The 20,617-nt window shown below is 44.3% G+C and overlaps 1 protein-coding gene across 1 annotated transcript in view; it reads right to left on the bottom strand.

Annotated features, from left to right (window-relative positions):
- rcc1l (RCC1 like) overlaps nt 1–20,617 on the bottom strand; it is a 60,586-nt gene that overhangs the window by 15,062 nt on the left and 24,907 nt on the right. The window contains exons 7-8 of the mRNA XM_078548765.1: nt 16,114–16,295; nt 10,863–10,950 (exon numbers count right to left, since the gene is read on the bottom strand). Coding sequence (XP_078404891.1) covers nt 10,863–10,950; nt 16,114–16,295 — 270 coding nt within the window. The remainder of the gene's footprint in view (nt 1–10,862; nt 10,951–16,113; nt 16,296–20,617) is intronic.

Raw genomic sequence — 20,617 nt, 5'->3', positions numbered from 1 at the left:
TCCCATTGTTTAAGTTATTAATAAATAGGGTGAATAGTTGATGCCCCAACATAGATGCTTACAGCACACCACAAGTCACATCCTGCCGATCAGAGTTATCCTATTGTCTTTACCCTGTCTCCCATTGTTCAGCCAATTTCCTAACCAGGTCAATAATTTGTCTTCAATTCCATGAGTTTCAACTTTAGCTAACAGTCTCTTATGAGGGTCTTCATCAAATGCCTTCTGAAGTCCATATAAATAACATTCATAGGCATGCCCCTGTCCATTAATTTCGTTACCTCTCCAAAAAATTCAATCTGATTTTTCAGGTATGACCTGCTCTTTACAAATCCATGGTGGCTCTCCAACCAACTGAAAATTTTCAAGGTGTTCAGACACCCGCTCCTTAATTATAGACTTGAGTAATTTCCTGACAACAGACATTAGGTGAACTGATTTAAAATTTCCTGCTTTCCCCCTCATCATTTCTAAAATAGCAGTGACAAGCCTAATTTTACAATCTAAAGGAATGAGTCCCAAATTGAGAGAACTTTGGAAGATCATGTTTAAGGCATCTGCAATGTACTCAACTATTTTCTTTATAACCCTGGGACCAAAGCCATCTGGTCCTGGGGTTTTATCATTCTCAAATGCTATTAGTTTTTTCATTACTGTTGTTTCACTTACATTAATTTTGGTGAGACCCAGTCCCTAATTCCATATTAGTTTCCGTGGGATGTCTGGCATGCTGACCGCTTCCTATACTGTAAATTCATGCCTGCCATTTCCTTGTTTTATTGGAAATATCAGTTATCAGTTTTCATTGTGTCCACACTGCTCCTGACCATCCTTTTTTTAAAATATAAATGTAAAAGCGTTGTGTGTTGATTGTGATATTCCTTAGCAGCTTCATATTCCCTTTTCGTAGCTCTCACTATCTCTTTTGTTGTGCTATGCTTCCCATTCTCCCGGGTCAGTGCTATTTTCTGCAATTTTGTAAGCTTTTAAAAAATATCCCCCCCGCTCACACTGTTACTTCTTTAGTTACCCAGACCTGTTTTGTTTAGCAAGTAGAACTCTTGCCATTTAGGGGTATGAACTGGTTCTGTATCAAATTAATATGCATATAGATTGGGCAAATCAAATTAGTAACAATACCGTAGAGCAGGAATTCCTGGAGTGTAAACGGGATGTTTTTCTGGACCAATACATTGAGGAACCAACGAGAGAACAGGCCGTCCTAGACTGGGTATTGTGTAATGCGAAAGGAATAATTGGCAATCTAGTTGTGCGAGGCCCCTTGGGGAACAGTGACCATAATATGATAGAATTCTTCATCAAGATGGAGAGTGACGTAGTTGATTCTTTGACTTGGGTCCTGAATCTTAATAAAGGATAAAAGAGCGCGAGGAGAGCGGCGGAGACACAGGATAAAAGAGCGTGAGGAGAGCGGCGGAGACACAGTATAAAAGAGCGCGAGGAGAGCAGCGGAGACACAGGATAAAAGAGCGCGAGGAGAGCAGCGGAGACACAGGATAAAAGAGCGCGAAGAGAGCAGCGGAGACACAGGATAAAAGAGCACGAGGAGAGCGGTGGTGACACAGGATAAAAGAGCGCGAGGAGAGAGGCGGAGACACAGGATAAAAGAGCGCGAGGAGAGCGGCGGAGATACAGGATAAAAGAGCGCGAGGAGAGCGGCGGAGACACAGGATAAAAGAGCGCGAGGAGAGCGGCGGAGATACAGGATAAAAGAGCGCGAGGAGAGCGGCGGAGACACAGGATAAAAGAGCGTGAGGAGAGCGGCGGAGATACAGGATAAACGAGCGCGAAGAGAGCGGCGGAGACACAGGATAAAAGAGCGAGAGGACAGCGGCGGAGACACAGGATAAAAGAGCGCGAGGAGAGCGGTGGAGACTCAGGATTAAAGAGCGCGAGGAGAGCGGCGGAGGCACGGGATAAAAGAGCGCGAGGAGAGCAGCGGAGAACCAGGATAAAAGAGCGCGAGGAGAGCGGCAGAGTCACAGGATAAAAGAGCGCGAGGAGAGCGGTGGAGACTCAGGATAAAAGAGCACGAGGAGAGCAGTGGAGACTCAGGATAAAAGAGCGAGAGGAGAGCGGCGGAGACACAGGATAAAAGAGCGTGAGGAGGGCGGCGGAGACACAGGATAAAAGAGCGCGAGGAGAGCGGCGGACACACAGGATAAAAGAGCGCGAGGAGAGCGGCGGAAACACAGGATAAAAGAGCACGAGGAGAGCGGAGACACGGGATAAAAGAGCGCGAGGAGAGAGGCGGAGACACAGGATAAAAGAGTGAGAGGAGAGCGGCGGAGACACAGGATAAAAGAGCGAGAGGAGAGAGGCGGAGACACAGGATAAAAGAGCGAGAGGAGAGAGGTGGAGACACAGGATAAAAGAGCGAGAGGAGAGAGGCGGAGACACAAGATAAAAGAGCGCGAGGAGAGCGGAGACATGGGATAAAAGAGCGCGAGGAGAGCGGCGGAGACACGGGATAAAAGAGCACGAGGAGAGCGGCGGAGACACAGGATAAAAGAGCGCGAGGAGAGCGGCGGAGACACAGGATAAAAGAGCGTGAGGAGAGCGGTGGACACACAGGATAAAAGAGCGCGAGGAGAGTTCCAGAGAGGTGAGTATAAAAACCTTACCTCGGGGATTTGCGGACCTCGAGTCGTTAAAAATAAAATTAAAAGTGGCGTCACGGTAAATCTGTGACCTGATATAGATCTAGACCAGAATCAGGGGATTACTGTTCTTAGAATTTAGCATTTATAGTAGAAATCTAGCCCTAGGGAACGTATAGTTAATAAGGAGTCAATAAGCAGTTATTAGATTTAATTTATTAAATAGTTCTAGAAATGGCAGTTGCTGGGGTGAAGTGCTTCACCTGTGGGAAGTGGGAAATCTGTGACGCTTCAAGTGTCCCGGACAACTACATCTGCAGGAAGTGTACCCAATTGCAGCTCCTCACAGACCGCATGGATCGGTTGGAGCAGCAGTTGGATGCACTTAGGAGCATTCAGGTGGCAGAAAGCGTCATAGACAGGAGTTTTACAGACGTGGTCACACCCAAGGTACAGACAGACAGATGGGTGACCGCTAGAAGGGGCAGGCAGTCAGTGCAGAAATCCCCTGTGGCTGTCCCCCTCTCTAACAGGTATATCATTTTAGATACTGTTGGGGGGGATGGCCTATCAGGAGAAAACAACAGCAGTAGCCAGAGCAGTGGCACCACGGCTGTCTCTGTTGTTCAGCAGCGGGGGGTCAAAGCACAGAAGAGCAATTGTCATAGGGGACTCTATAGTCAGTGGCTCAGACAGGCACTTCTGTGGTCGTGAAAGAGACACCAGGATGATATGTTGCCTCCCTGGTGCCAGGGTCCAGGATGTCTCTGATCGGATACGGGACATTCTGAAGGGGGAGGGAGAACAGCCAGAGGGTGGTACACATTGGTACTAACAACATAGGCAGGAAGTGTGACGAGGTCCTGCAGCGGGAGTTCAGGGAGTTAGGCAGAAAGTTACAAAACAGGACCTCTAGGGTTGTAATCTCAGGATTACTCCCTGTGCCACGTGCCAGTGAGGCTAGAAATAGGAAGATAGTGCAGCTGAACACGTGGCTGAACAGATGGTGTAGGAGGGAGGGTTTCCGATATCTGGATCAGTGGGATCTCTTCCGGAGCAGGTGGGACCTGTACAAGAAGGACGGGTTGCATCTAAACTGGGGGTACACCAATATCCTGGCTGCGAGGTTTGCTAGTGTCACTCGGGAGGGTTTAAACTAGTATGGCAGGGGGGTGGGAACCAGAGCAATAGGTCAGCAGGTGAAATAAATGACTGGGAACCAGTGAATATGGCCAGGACTAAGAGGAAGGGCAGGCAGGAAGAAATTACTGAACACAGTGTGAGACAGGGTGTCTGAAATGCATTTGTTTCAATGCGAGAAGTATAACTGGCAAGGCAGATGAGCTTAGAGCTTGGATTAGTACTTGGGACAATGATGTTATTGCTATTACAGAGACTTGGTTGAAGGATGGACAGGATTGGCAGATAAACGTTCCAGGATTTAGATGTTTCAGGCAGGATAGAGAGGGATGTAGAAGAGGTGGGGAAGTTGCACTGCTGGTTAAGGGGAATATCACAGCTGTACGACAGGAGGACACCTCGGTGGGCTCATGCAGCGAGGCAATATGGGTAGAGCTCCGGAATAGGAAGGGTGCAGTCACAATGTTGGGGGTTTACTATAGGCCTTCCAATTGCCAGCGGGAGATTGAGGAACAGTTATGTAGGCAGATTTTGGAAAGATGTAAAAGCAATAGGGTTGTTGTGGTGGGTGATTTTAACTGGGAATCACTTAGTGCTAGGGGTTTGGATGGTGCAGAATTTGTAAGGTGCATCCAGGAGGGCTTCCTGAGACAATATGTAGATAGTCCAACTAGGGAAGGGGCCATACTGGACCTGGTATTAGGGAATGAACCCAGCCAGGTGGTCGAGGTTTCAGCATTTCGGGAAAAGTGACCATAATTCAGTAAGTTTCAAGGTACTGGTGGATAAGGATAACAGGAGTCCTCGGGTTAAGGTGCTTAATTGGGGGAAGGCTAATTATAACAATATTAGGCAGGAACTGAGGAATCTAGACTGGAGGCGGATGTTTGAGGGCAAATCAACAACTGACATGTGGGGGGCTTTCAAACGTCAGTTGATAAGAATTCAGGACCGGCATGTTCCTGCTAGGATGAAGGATAAGTATGGCAAGTTTCAGGAACCTTGGATAACGAAGGATATTGCGAGATTAGTCAAAAAGAAAAGGGAAGCATTCATAAGGGCTAGAAGGCTGGGAACAGATTAATCCCGTGGAGAACATAAAGAAAGTAGGAAGAAACTTGAACGAGGAGTCAGGAGGGCTAAAAGGGGTCATGAAAAGTCACTGGCAACCAAGATTAGGGAAAATCCCAAGGCCTTTTATACATATGTAAAAAGCAAGAGGGTAGCCAGGGAAAGGGTAGGCCCACTCAGGGACAGAGGTGGGAATCTGCGTGTGGAGCCAGAAGAAATGGGAGAGATACTAAATGAATACTTCTGATCAGTATTCACCAAAGAGAAGGACTTAGGGGTCGATTTGTCTAGGGAAGAGTGTGTAGATAGCCTGGATCATGTTGAGATCAAAAAAGCGGAGGTGTTAGGCGTCTTGAAGAATATTAAGGTGGATAAGTCCCCAGGGCCAGATGGGATCTACCCCAGAGTACTGAGGGAGGCAAGGGAGGAGATTGCTGGGGCCTTGACAGAAATTTTTGTATCCTCACTGGCTACGGGTGAGGTCCCAGAGGACTGGAGAATGGCCAATGTTGTTCCATTGTTTAAGAAGGGTAGCAGGGATAATCCAGGAAATTACAGGCCTTATGTCAGTGGTAGGGAAATTATTGGAGAAGATTCTTCGTGACAGGATTTACTACCATTTGGAAGCAAATGGGTGTATTAGTGAAAGGCAGCATGGTTTTGTGAAGGGGAGGTCATGTCTCACTAACTTGATCGAGTTTTCCGAGGAAGTGACAAAGATGATCGACGATGGAAGGTCAGTGGATGTTATAAACATGGATTTCAGTAAGGCCTTTGACAAGGTCCCTCATGGCAGACTGGTACAGAAGGTAAAGTCGCACTGGATCAGAGGTGAGCTGGCAAAATGGATACAGAATTGGCTTGGTCATAGAAGACAGAGGGTAGCAGTGGAAGGGTGCTTTTCTGAATGGAGAGCTGTGACTAGTGGAGTTCCACAGGGATCAGCGCTGGGACCGTTGCTGTTTGTAGTATACATAAATGATTTGGAGGAAAATGTAACTGGGCTAATTAGTAAGTTTGCAGACGACACTAAGGTTGGAGGAGTTGCAGATAGTGAAGAGGATTGTCAAAGGATACAACAGGATATAGATCGGTTGGAGACTTGGGCGGAGAAATGGCAGATGGAGTTTAATCCGGACAAATGCGAGATAATGCATTTTGGAAGGTCTAATACAGGCAGGAATTATATAGTAAATGGCAGAAACCTTAAGTGCATCGACGGGCAGAGGGATCTGGGTGTACAGGTCCACAGGTCATTGAAAGTGGCAACGCAGGTGGATAAGGTAGTCAGGAAGGCATATGGCATGCTTGCCTTCATTGGCAGGGGTATTGAGTATAAAAGCTGGGAAGTCATGCTGCAGCTGTATAGAACCTTGGTTAGGCCACACTTGGAATATTGCGTGCAATTCTGGTCACCACATTACCAGAAGGATATGGAGGTGTTGGACAGGGTGCAGAGGAGGTTTACCAGGATGCTGCCTGGTCTGGAGGTTATTAGCTATGAGGAGAGGTTGGAGAAACTCGGATTGTTCTCACTAGAGCGACGGAGATTGAGGGTCGACTTGATCGAAGTTTACAAAATTATGAGCGGCATGGACAGAGTAGATAGTCAGAAGCTTTTTCCCAGGGTGGAAGAGTCAATTTCTAGGGGACATAGATTTAAGGTGAGAGGAGAAAACTATAGAGGAGATGTGCGGGGCAAGTTTTTTTATGCAGAGGGTAGTGAGTGTCTGGAATTCGCTACCAGAGGAGGTGGTGGAAGCAGGTACGATAGTGGGGTTTAAGAGGCAGCTTGACAAATACATGAATAGGATGGGAATAGAGGGATACGGACCCCGGAAGTGCAAAATGTTTTAGTTGACGGGCAATATGATCGGCACAGGCTTGGAGGGCCGAAGATCCTGTTCCTGTGCTGTACTTTTCTTTGTTCTTTGAAACTACAATGGTATGAGGCGCGAGTTGGCTATGATGGATTGGGAAACGTTACTTAAAGGGATGACGGTGGATAGGCAATGATAAACATTCAAACGGCGCATGGGTGAACTGCAACAATTGTTTATTCCTGTCTGGCGCAAAAGTAAAACAGGAAAGATGGCCAAACCATGGCTTACAAGGGAAATTAGAGATAGTATTAGATGCAAGGAAGAGGCATACAAATTAGCCAGAAAAAACAACAGACCTGAGGATTGGGAACAGTTTAGAATTCAGCAAAGGAGGACCAAGGGATTGATTAAGAAGGGGAAAATAGAGTATGACAGTAAGCTTGCGGGGAACATAAAAACTGACTGTAAAAGCTTCTATAGGTTTGTGAAGAGAAAAAGATTGGTGAAGACAAATGTAGATCCCTTACAGTCAGAAACAGGGGAATTTATAATGGGGAACAAAGAAATGGCTGACCAACTAAATACATACTTTGGTTCTGTCTTCACAAAGGAGGACACAAATAACATACCATAAATGTTGGGGAACACAAGGTTTAGTGAGAGGGAGGAACTGAAAGAAACCAGTATTAGTAGGGAAATGGTGTTGAGGAAATTGATGGGATTGAAGGCTGATAAATCCCCGGGGCCTGATAATCTACATCCCAGAGTTCTTAAGGAAGTTGCCCTAGAAATAGTGGATGCATTGGTGGTCATCTTCCAAGATTCTATAGACTCTGGAACAGTTCCTACAGATTGGAGGGCAGCTAATGTAACCCCACTATTTAAAAAGGGAGGCAGAGAGAAAGCAGGGAATTATAGACCAGTCAGCCTGACATCGGTAGTGGGGAAAATTCTAGAGTCCATTATAAAAGATTTAATAGCTGAGCACTTGGAAAACAGTGGTAGAATCGGACAGAGTCAGCATGGATTTATGAAAGGGAAATCATGCTTGACAAATGTACTGGAATTTTTTGAGGATGTAACTAGTAGAGTTGATGAGGGGGAGCCAGTGGATGTGGTTTATTTGGACTTTCAGAAGGCTTTCAACAAAGTCCACATAAGAGATTAGCATGTGAAATTAAAGCGCATGGGATTGGGTGTAGGGTATTGAGATGGATAGAAAACCGGTTGGCAGACAGGAAACAAAGAGTAGGAACAAACGGGCTTTTTCCGAATGGCAGGCAGTGACTAGTGGGGTACCGCAGGGATCGGTGCTGGGACCCCAGCTATTCACAATATATATTAATGATTTAGATGAGGGAATTAAATGTAATATCTCCAAATTTGCAGATGACACAGAGCTCGCGTCGTTTTATCCGTTCTCCGCTCTCGCGCTGTTTTATCCGTTCTCCGGTCTCGCGCTGTTTTATCCGTTCTTCCTGGTTTTCCTCTCTCGCGCCTTTTCATCCGTTCTCCGGTCTCGCGCCTTTTCATCCGTTCTCGCGCCTTTTCATCCGTTCTCCGCTCTCGCGCCTTTTCATCCGTTCTCCGGTCTCGCGCCTTTTCATCCGTTCTCCGCTCTCGCGCCTTTTCATCCGTTCTCCGGTCTCGCGCCTTTTCATCCGTTCCCCGGTCTCGCGCCTTTTCATCCGTTCCCCGGTCTCGCGCCTTTTCATCCGTTCTCCGGTCTCGCGCCTTTCCATCCGTTCTCCGGTCTTGCGCCTTTCCATCCGTTCCCCGGTCTCGCGCCTTTTCATCCGTTCCCCGGTCTCGCGCCTTTTCATCCGTTCTCCGCTCTCGCGCCTTTTCATCCGTTCTCCGGTCTCGCGCCTTTTCATCCGTTCTCCGGTCTCGCGCCTTTTCATCCGTTCTCCGGTCTCGCGCCTTTCCATCCGTTCTCCACTCTCACGCTGTTTTACCCGTTCTCTCTGATTCTCCACTGTCGCGCTATTTTACCCGTTCTCTCTGATTCTCCGCTCTCGCGCTGTTTTACCCGTTCTCTCTGACTCTCCGCTCTCGCGCTGTTTTACCCGTTCTCTCTGATTCTCCGCCCTCGCGCTGTTTTACCCGTTCTCTCTGACTCTCCGCTCTCCCGCTGTTTTACCCGTTCTCTCTGACTCTCCGCTCTCGCGCTGTTTTACCCGTTCTCTCTGACTCTCCGCTCTCCCGCTGTTTTACCCGTTCTCTCTGACTCTCCACTCTCGCGCTGTTTTACCCGTTCTCTCTGATTCTCCACTCTCGCGCTGTTTTACCCGTTCTCTGTGATTCTCCACTCTCGCGCTGTTTTACCCGTTCTCCCTGACTCTCCGCTCTCGCGCTGTTTTACCTGTTCTCTCTGATTCTCCACTCTCCCGCTGTTTTACCCGTTCTCCCTGATTCGCCGCTCTCCCACTGTTTTACGCATTCTCTTTGGTTCTCCGCCCACGTGCGCCTTCACACCACTTTACCCGTTGCCCACCCTTACGCCACTTTACCAGTTCTCTCTGGTTTGCTGCTCTTGCGCTTTTTTTCAGTCCCCTGGCCCACTGCTCTTGCCCTGTTTTATCTGCTTGTCTATGTCTGCCTTCATCGAGGCGAGGTTCCCAAGATATGGAAAACGGTCCTCACTATTGATCTGAAATTGACTGGGTTATGGTGGGGGGAGGGTGGGTGGGTGGTGACAGTGGTGCTGTGCTGTGGGAGCTGATTAGAAGAGGACATTCCTCACAGCACTGTGGGTGTACCTACACCACATCAGCACAGTGGTTCAAGGCAGCGACTCACCATCACCTTCCCAAGGGCGATTAGGGATGGGAAATAAATGCTGGCTTAGCCAATGATGCCCACATCCGGTGAAAGAGTTAAAGAAGCTAAAAAGTACAATGTACCTGTTCGATAGGATCAGTTTCAGCACATCCTCGCTTCCTCCCTCAACTGGGTTCCCTTTCTCTGTACACCATTGACCATTTTGAAGCTGCAGCTCTCTACAAGGTGTGACTGAGGCCTAGAGCAAACTGTCTGGATACTTCTCCCCTCCCTACATGTATAAGTGTCTCCAATTGACATGTAGCTCAATGCCTCTTGAAACTGAGAGATTTGAGATGGAGACATCTGCTGCAGATTTGTTCACACAACAGTCTCGGTGTTCACAAACTCCCACATTCTGCAGTCCAGACACAAAACCTGCTCTGCTATATCTTAATCGAGATTATTTGCATCATATATATCGACCTTCTAGCTTGTTTTTCTATCCTTTTTCTACAAACTGACTTGTGCTAAGCACTAAAAGGCTGGACAAGGTTTTAAATACTTACTGCCACAAACCACAGCATTGGTGGAAAAAAGCAGCACCTGCTTCCCCCTTGTATGATATTTCCAACTTTTACACTCTGTTCATGATGCACTCCGCTTACAACCACTCCCTTTCAAAAAAAGCTGTCAAGACTAGAAGCCAAGTGAAAATTTCAAAACTAATATGGCTTTCTCGATGTTATGGGATGTGGAACTAAGGTACTCAGGTGGAGATATGTTACAGGTCAGCCATGAATTAATTGAACGGAACTTAGGGGCTGCATGGCCTACTCTTGTTGCTAACTGCCTGGCTGTGAGGGACTTGGAGCACATGAGAAGTGCTTCGTGAAAGCAAGTCAGACATCTTTTGGCTGTGATCACTAAGTGAAAGGCAGGCAAGCTGATTTCTATTTTAATGACAAAGGAAACATAGAAAAGGGTTAGAGCATTCAGGCGTGAAATTAATTCAAAGGAGAAGTTGCTGCAGTGGACGATGGGCCCGCATCCCATGAGCGAATATTAGAAAAACTCAGAGCAGTTCACCAAGGAGCCAGGCTGCCAGTTGACAATTTTCTGAGCTAATACCAGTGAATGGCTGCTCTCCAACAGCAACATTTCAATTTTTAAACGCACATCTGCCCAAAGCTGTTTTTGCAGATGCCCACAAATAAAAGTGAGCGCCATTAGGCTCACAATAACTTTCACAACCTGTGGCCCAATGTGGCAGTCCAAATTGAACATCATGTAACCAGAGGGTAAACCCTGAAGCGCCAGTCCAGGGGGCAAGTGTAATCAATCCAGTTATGGTCACCTGTGATACCTAATGCTGTTATTTGGGATTAAGGCTGCCAGGAAAGTAAAAGATCTAAAGTATGCTGTTAAAACAAATAGAACTCACTGTTAAGGATTGCAGCATGAGTCCCACCACACGCTGCCTGCTTTATCTTTCCAACTCCTTTAAACGGGAGGTGCTTCGGAACATTCACCTGCAATAAAAATATGAATTTATAATGAAGGAAAGTCTCACTTTGTTGAGAGATTTTTCAACTTTCCCAGTTACCACAGCATAATGCACCAAGAACTGTGGAGAACATCCTAACACAGCCATGCTCTGTTTATGATTATCTCTCTACTTAGTAATCTGCTCATGAAACCCAAAAACTGACTGGTCTTTAAACTCTCATTTCCTGCACTCTCATTTTCAGGGAACTATGGCTTGGATTCCCCTAGGGTTCATCCATAACCTTCAACAGCTGCCTTCCAACAGATTTACGCATCAACCATGCTGCCTATAGTCAGGGCAACTAACCTCAAAAAGCAGGGATCAATCTAGAGTTTTGGATATTGTCTCTTCCTTGACAGTGGCTAACCAAAACCTAATTCAGTTTTATTCTTTGATAATGTTGTAGATAGAATATAGAAACATTCCCTATTTGGTGCTTTCATTACAAAGAAAAGATACAATATCTAATTAGAATTCCATGTTCATTGCCATCAAAACAGAAGATGTAGGATAATCACAAAATAAGCTGCAACTTCCCAGTGTCATGAAGAAATTAATGTATATGATGCTATTGGAAATTATTTTAAATTTGACTTGTGGTATGGTTTGTGTCTGTGGGTGTGTGTGTGTGTCTTAATTGGATTAAAGCCAGCTAGTCTGGGTGCTTTGATGTATAGTAGTTTTGAGGTGTTAAACAGTAAGGTAGAGGATACATTTGCATTTTGTTGAATAAACCATTCAAAGACTGGGGTGAAATCTTGCACCTAGCTAGGATGCACCAAGCAATATGTTTATATTACTAATAAAACTGATACTATGAAAAGGGTTTTATTGTTAGAAGAGGTGGAGTTCAAAGGGCCTGGTGATACAATGAGAATTCGCATTCAAAGAGAAGGCTAGGTATATACGGAAAAGAGTTTTGTGCATGCAGGTCAGAGGTATGTAATATCTAAGCAGCCTGTTAGCCTACAACTGTCTGCAAAAGAAACAAATTGAAAGGAAACAAAAACAAAAATTGCTGGAAAAACTCAGCAGGTCTGACAGCATCTGTGGAGAGAAAGACAGAGTTAACGTTTCGCGTCCTTTTGACTCTTCAGAAATAAAGAGAAGTAAAAAAAATGTGGTGAAATATATACTGTTTAAGGGGGGGTGGGACAGGTGAAGCTGGATAGAAGGCCAACGATAGGTGAAGGCAAAGGAGAGATTGCGAAAGATGTCATAAACAAAAGATCAAAGGGGTGTTGATGGTGGTGATACCGGCTAAAGGAGGCGCGAATGGTGACATTAAGAATAGAAAGCAGGATGAGCAAGTGACAGATAACCCTGGTGGGGTGGGATGGGAGGAGGGGAAAAGGTCAAAATAGGCTAAAAGGTGGGGATAAAACAATGAATGGAAATAAATTTTAAAAATAATAATAGAAATAGGTGGGAAAATATATATAAAAATTTAAAAATAAATATTTTAAAAAGGGGATCAAAAAGGGGTGAGGATGGAGGAGAGAGTTCATGATCTGAAGTTGTTGAACTCAATGTTAAGTCCGGAAGACTGTACAGTGCCTGATCGAAAGATGAGGTGCTGTTCCTCCAGTTTGCATTGAGCTTCACAGGAACACTGCAGCAGGCCAAGGACAGATATGCCAAGGACAGCTTCACCTGTCCGACGCCCCCTTAAACGGTATATATTTCACCACATTTTTACTTCTGAAGAAGTCATACAGACGCGAAACGTTAACTCTATCTTTCCCTCCACAGATGCTGTCAGGCCTGCTGAATTTTTCCAGCAAATTTTGTTTTTGTTTCAGGTTTCCAGCATCCGCAGTATTTTGCTTTTAAATTGAAAGGAACCTCATTTTGAATCTGTAAGATAAAATGTGCTTTGCTTGGTGTCTGTTTAGTCTATGGGCTATTGATGCCTTGATGAAGATTTACCTAGGAGTGATTAATTTGAGGAAGTTATTATGGTAGTAATTTGTAGACACGTGTGTGTTTAAATTTGGTGTTACTATATTAAAAACCTCTTGAGCTGGTTTTATTCCTGAATTCAGAACTGCATCTCAAACATACCAATTGAAAATATAGGTTATGACAGTTGTTAAAGTTCCCCTCTGGCATCTTAAATAACTCAGCCTTTACCAACTGCTGTGTCATAACAACAGAAAGATAAAACTATTTTTAAATACTTTAAAATGTGAAAACGAACTGATGCTTTCAAAGCAGATTGAAAATAAACTTTCAATTTCCTTGCGGGGTCATTTGCTAGTGCTATTAGGGAGTGTTTAAACTAACTTGGTAAGAGTGTGGAAACGAGGAAGTAATCCTAGAGAGGGATACCAAGGTGCACAGAGTATTGGGAAAGACAGATAGTATTACAGTAGGAAACAGTGAGGTATTAACTAGGTACAGTATAAGAGGGAAAGTAATAAAGTCTAAATTAGGGTTATTGTGCATGTATGTGAATGTGTGGAGTGTGATAAATAAGATTGACAAACTGCAGATGCAGCCAGGTGGAAATGTTTTATTGTGGTGAGAGCAGGGATCTGGCCCAAACAGCGAAATTTAGGCCTTAAATATTCCTGGATACAAGATCTGATCCAGTTAGTCAAAATGGTCTGTCAGCCTGTGATCCAAACAAAGAACATAATCAAATCCAGTTTTAAAATATACCAGGAATCTGAAGTGTCAATGGGTTATAACAGAATCATCAAATGGTTACAGCACAGGTAGCCATTCGGCCCATCATGTCTGTGCTGGTCCTCTGAAGGAGCAATCCACCTAGGCCCAATCCTCTGCCTTTACTCCAGTAGCCCTGCAAAAAAATTTCTTTTCAGATAACAATCCAATTCCATAGACTCAGACATTTACAGCACAGGAGGCCATTCGGCCCATTGTGTCCACATCCGTCAACAAAGATCTAGCTACACTAATTCTATTTTCCAGCGCTTGGCCGATTGCCCTGGAGGCTAAGGCAATACAAGTGAATACTTAAATACTTCTTAAACTCCAAAGGACTCCAATAAATTGGTTAAACATGATTTCCCTTTTACAAAAACCATGTTGACTCTGCCTGGTTGCCTTGAATTTTTCTAAGGATCCTCCTATAACATCTTTAATAATAGCTTCTAACATTTTCCCTATGACAGATGTTAGGCTAACTGGCCTGTAGTTTCCTGCTTTCTGTCTCCCCCCTCTTTTTGAATAAAGGAGTTATATTTGCTATTTTCCAATCTAATGTAACCTTCTTGAATCTAGGGAATTCTGGAAAATCAACTATCTCACTAGCCACTTCTTTCAAGATGTTAAGATGAAGTCTATCCAGACCTGGGATTTGTCAGCCCGCAGCCCCAACAATTTGCTCAATACCACTTCCCTGGTGATTGTAATTTTCCCCGAATTCCTCCCTCCCTTCCATTTCCTGATTTACAGCTATTTCAGGGATGTTACTTGTGTCTCTTTAGTGAAGACCGAAGCAAATTCATTGCCATTTCCCTACTTTCCATTATCAATTCCCCAGATGCACTCCCTATAGAACCAATGCTCACTTTGTTAACTCCTTTCTTATTTAAATATCTATAGAAACTCTTACTATCCGTCTTTATATTACTAGCTAGCTTTCTCTCACTCTAATTTTTTTCCTCTTTATTAATCTTTTCGTCATTCTTTGTTATTCTTTGTTCTTTCCGATATTCTGACCTGCCACCTCTCTTTGCGTAATTATATGCTTTTTCTTTAAGTTTGATACAGTCTTTAACTTTTTAGTTAACCACGGATGGTGGGCCCTCCCCTAGGAGTTTTTTTTCTCTCATTGGAATGTGTATATTCTGTAATATCCCTTTAAATGTCTGCCACTGAACCTCTATTAACCTATCCCTTAACTTCATTTGCCAGTTCACTTTAGATAGCTCTACTTTTATGCCCTCATAATTGCCCTTATTTAAGTTTAAATACTAGTCTTGGATGCACTTGTTTCTCCCTCAAAATGAGTATAAAATTCAAACATATTATGATCGCTGCTACCTCGGGGGTGCCTTCACTAGGAGGTTATCAATTAATCCTATCTCGTTGCTTAATACCAGGTCTAGTATAGCCTGCTCTCTGGTTGGCTCCAGAACGCGCTGTTCTGAGATCCCAAAAACATTCTATGAACTCCTCATCAATGCTATCTTTGCCCATCTGATTTTTCCAGTCTATGTGTAGATTAAAATCCCCCATGATTATTGCTGTATCTTTCTGGCAGGCTCCCATTATCTCTTCTTTTATATTCTGTCCTACCCTGTAGTTACAATTAGGGGGCCTGTACACCACTTCCACAAGTGATGTCTTGCTTTTATCATTCCTCATCTCAACCCAACTGCTTCTACATCCTGGTTTCCTGAACTTATGCCATCCCTCTCTAATGTGCCAATACCATCATTAATTAACAGAGCCACCCCTCCACCTTTTCCTAACCTCCTGTCCTTCCCAAATGCAAATGTCACGAACCCTTCAATATTCGTTCCTAATCTATGTCATCCTGTAGCTATGTCGCTGTAACGGTTATCAAATTGTACTTATTTATTTCTATTTGCGCTACCAGTTCATCTGTTTTGTTTCGAATGTTATGTGCGTTTAGATGCAGAGCCTTTAATTTTGTACTTTTATTATTTTTGTAGCGTCTAGCCTTATCTGCTGATTTACTCTTAGAATTGTACTCTCTGTCCCTTCCTGTCACAGTCTGTTTATCATTACCCATATTAATACCCGTCTCTCTTGCTTTGTCTCTGCTCTCCCAATATTCTTTGCACCTTGGTATCCCTCTGCAGTTATTACCTCCTGGTTCCCCAACTCCTACCAAGTTAGTTTAAACCCTCCCAATAACCTTACTAAATCACCCCGCAAGGAAATTGGTCACAGTTCTGTTTAGATGTAACCCATCTGGCTTGTCCCATTCTCCCCCAGAGTTGAAAGTGTCAATGTGTTATTTCTGCTGTGGAAACTAGGTAGCCCAGAGTGTCAGAGCCAAGCTTAAGAGCTCGGCAGAGTGTCTGACTAGACAGGAGACCTTCACTCTGTGCTGCTGTTGTGTTAACATGCTATGTCATCACTATGTATGCATATTGACATTGGAGATCTCACCCTCTTTCCCTGGATAGGAGACTTCAGTACCTACCTGTGTAACCTCAGTAACTGCAGAAAGCTGAAGATACTCAGAGTTGCCCCAGCCAAAAAGATCCCCATCCTCTGATATGGCTAAGCAAAAGTCTCCATATGTTGCTGTCTGTATAATATTGACTCCGGCGACATCCCCCGCCAGCCTGGTTGGTTTACAACTGATACCATAGTGACCAAGACCTAAGTAAAGAATTATCAGGGTAGGTTTAAATACAAACAATTAACTCTTTAAACAAAGGCAATAAAAAGCTTTCTACAGGCAGAGTGGTCATCAGGGCAGAATGGAAGAGGTGAACTTGTGGACACTCAGAATGACAGTAATATTAAACAAGGACTTTACCTCTGTTTTCAGAGCGGAGGGGTGGAAGCAATGACAGGGGTGGAGAACAGATTGTGAAGGTTATTATTCAGAGAAATGGAGCTAAAGAAATTACTGGACAAATCACTGGAATCTGATAGATTACAATCCAAGATCCCGCGAGAAGCTGGGGAAAGAATTCATCAGGAGGGAAAATTGTGCCAGAGGAACATAGTTGGGCAGTTTGTGACTCTCCTCTTTAATAAAGGAAGTAGAAATGGGACCAGAAGTCACAGGCTAATCAGTCTATTACTACAGACTAGAGTAGTATGGGGCGAATTAATCAGGCTGTGTTTGATCACCATACTGAACATATCCAAGAGAGGATAAATGTAGCACAGTGGATGTGCTAACTTATCAAATGTTGTTGGAAAGTCCATGATTTAAGAGATTTATGGCAAGATTTAAAGAATTAGATAGTTATAAAGAGGGATTCTAACTGGACTATGGTTAGACTGGCTCATGTGAAGAAAGCAGAGCACTGGTGGGAGAAATGACCTTCTTTACACTGGAACATTCACTGATTCTCTGAAGTTCCATATTTTCGTGCCCCTTTTAGACATCTAACACCTCTTTTCCTTCTTATGACTCAAAGTGAACCACGTAAAAATTCTGTTGTGCTTTTGCCCCTGTCAATTTTAAGTTGCTGTTCCAAAGTTTCTGACACATAGAAACATTAAAACATAGAAACTAGGAGCAGGAGTAGGCCATTCGGCCCTTCAAGCCTGCTCCACCATTCATTACGATCATGGCTGATCATCCAACTCAATAGCCTGCTCCCGCTTTCTCCCCATACCCTTTGATCCCTTTCACCCCAAGAGCTATATCTAACTCCTTCTTGAAAACATAGAGTTTTGGTCTCAACTACTTTCTGTGGTAACGAATTCCACAGGCTCACCGCTCTCTGGGTGAAGAAATTTCTCCTCATCTCAGTCCTAAATGGTTTACCCCATATCCTCAGACTGTGACCCCTGGTTCTGGACTCCCCCACCATTGGGAATATCCTTCCTATATCTACCCTGTCTAGTCCTGTTAGAATTTTATAGGTTTCTATGAGATCCCCCCATATTCTTCTGAACTCCAGCGAATATAATCCTAATCAACTCAATCTCTCCTCATATGTCAGTCCCGCCATCCCAGGCATCAGTCGGGTAAACCTTCGCTGCACTCCCTCTATAGCAAGTACATCCTTCCTCAGATAAGGAGACCAAAACTGCACACAATATTCCAGGTGTGGTCTCACCAAGGCCCTGTACAATTGCAGCAAGACATCCCTGCTCCTGTACTCGAATCCTCTGGCTATGAAGGCCAACATACCATTTGCCTTCTTTACCACCTGCTGCACCTGCATGCTTACCTTCAGCGACTGGTGTACAAGAACACCCAGGTCTTGTTGCACATTCCCCTCTCTCAATTTAAAGCCATTCAGATAATAATCTGCCTTCCTGTATTTGCTACCAAAGTGGATAACCTCACATTTATCCACATTATACTGCATCTGCCATGCTTTTGCCCACTCACTCAGCTTGTCCAAATCACACTGAAGCATCTCTGCATCCTGCTCACAGCTCATCCTCCCACCCAGCTTTGTGTCATCTGAAAATTTGGAGATATTACATTTAGTTCCCTCATCTATATCATTAATATATATTGTGAATAACTGAGGTCCCAGCGCCGATCTGTGCGGTACCCCACTAGTCACTGCCTGCCGTTAGGAAAAAGACCTGTTTATTCCTACTCTTTGTTTCCTGTCTGCAACTAATTTTCTATCCATCTCAATACACTACCCCCAATCCCATGCACTTTAATTTTACACGCTAATCTCTTATGTGGGACTTTGTCGAAAGCCTTCTGAAAGTCCAAATAAATCACATCCACTGCTTCCCCTCATCAACTCTACTGTCAGGAAATAAACTGTGAAAATCCATATCAAGTCTATACAACTTCAGTGGCCAAGTACCAAGGCCAAGGTTGGTTTGGATCCATCTGGTTTACTGTGTACAGTCTCCTTGGCACAATATAAGAAAGACTACCCAGCACTGGGAAAGATGCAGCCAAAAGCTGGGGTCAGACCTGGAAGAGAGACTGCAGAAGATTATTTTTCTTCCTGGCCAGATTGTGGGAGGATAATCAACAAGTTGAACTGTGAGCAACTCATAACTATGGGTCCAGGAATGACAATAAGGCACAGGGGGTGAAGTTCAGAAAAGGGGGGTGGACTTAGGAGGGGAAAGGGAGGTTGCAGGTCGACAGCAAAGACAGAGGGGTCAAGGGCTGGGTTTTTTGAGAAGGCGTATTGATGGCAGATTTGAAAAAGGGGACAGTATTTAGAGAGAAGAGCCATAACATCATCAGCTAACATAGTGACCAGGAAGGGAAGTTGGGTCAACAACAGTTTAGTGCGAATAAGGCCAACAAAGCAGGAGCTGGTTGCCTTAGTGAAGATGAGTTCTGAGAGGCCATACCAGGAGATAGGACGATGAGAGTTCAGGGCTGGAAAAGAGAACATTGGGGGAAATTTTGCCCGGTGGGCAAGGGGAAGGGAGGGAGACAGCTGAACAGGTGGTCTCAATCTTATTGATAAAGGTGTCCATGAGCTTTTCACTTATTGTTGGGGGTGAGGGTAGAAGAGGCAGGGGCTGGTGAAGAGAAGCAGGGGTTTCTCTCATGTTCCAGAATGATTCTAGAATAGTGAGCAGTTTTGTCAGATGGGAGCAGAGCCTAATAGTGCTTTATGTGGTCGAGCTAGGTTTGGTGTTGAATGACCAAACCAGCTGTCTGGCATAAAAACAAAGTGCTGTAAATACTCAGCAGGTCTGGCAGCATCTATGGAGAGAGAAACAGAGTTAACGCTTTGAGTTATATAGGAGTCTTCCTCAGAACCCAGCTGTCTGCCACATCCATTCAAGCCGGAGTCCGTTGGACCTGAGGAAGCAGCGATGAGGGCCGTACTGGGGTGGGCGGGGGCGTGCTGAACAGGGTGTGTGGGAGACTTTAATGGATTTAATAAGGACAAGGGAAAGGTGGGCTGAGGATGTGATTGAACAGATCAGAAGGATGAAATCAAATTGGAAACTGGTACAACGTTGCGAAGATTAGTGATAGGTCAGAAAATTGGGAAAATCTTTCAAACCAGCAAAGGATGACTAAAAAAGAAAAGGGAAAAATTAGAATGAGTATAAACCAGCAAGAAAGACAAGTGTATGTATTTATATACAAGTATAGAAAAAAACGAGTGCCTAAAGTAAACATTGGTACCTTTGAGGATGAGGCTGGGGAATTAAAAAAGGGAAACAAAGAAATGGCAGAGAATTTGAACAAATATTTTGCATTGTTTTCATGGTAGAAGACACTAAAAGCATCCCAATAATAGAAAATCAGGGGGAAAAATGGGAGGAACTTAAGAATAATCATTACCACTAGAGAAAGGGTGCTAAGAAAACTAACATGACTAATGGGTGACAAATCCCCTGATGGCCTGCATCCGAGAGTCTTAAAGGAAGTGCTTGCAGAGATAGTTGGTTGCAATCTTCCAAAATTCCCTAGATTCTGGAAAGGTCGCAGCGGATTGGGAAACCGCAAATGTAACACCATTATTCCAGAAAGAAGACAGAAGAAAGCAGGAAACTACTTTAGTCTAACATCTGTCATTGGGAAAATGCTAGAACTCATTATTAAAGAGGTACTAGCTGAGCATTTAGAAAATCTTAATACAACCAAGCAGAGTCAACATGGCTTTATGAAAAGGAAATGGTGTTTGACAAATTTATTAGAGTTCTTTGAGGATGTAATGAGCAGAGGGGAATAAAGGGGAACCAGCAGGCGCAGTGTATTTGGATTTCCAAAAGGCATTTGATAAGGATCCATATAAAAAGTTATAGTACAAGATGGTGTTCGGGATAACGTTTCAGCATGGCCAACTAACAGGAAACAGACAGTCAGGATAAACGGGTCACTTTCAGATTGGCAAACTGTAACTTACAGGGTGCCACAGGGGTCAGTGATGGAGCCTCAACTCTTTACAATCTTTATTAGTGATTGCACAGGACGATGGTTAAATCACACCTATTGTGTGCAGTTTTGATCTCTTTATTTAAGGAAGGCTGTACGTGCATTGGAGACAGTTCAGGAAGGTTCATTAGGT

Source organism: Cetorhinus maximus, chromosome 9, assembly GCF_964194155.1.
Source record: "Cetorhinus maximus chromosome 9, sCetMax3.hap1.1, whole genome shotgun sequence".
Classification (NCBI taxonomy): domain Eukaryota; kingdom Metazoa; phylum Chordata; class Chondrichthyes; order Lamniformes; family Cetorhinidae; genus Cetorhinus; species Cetorhinus maximus.
This window is presented reverse-complemented; position numbering and strand designations above follow the sequence as displayed.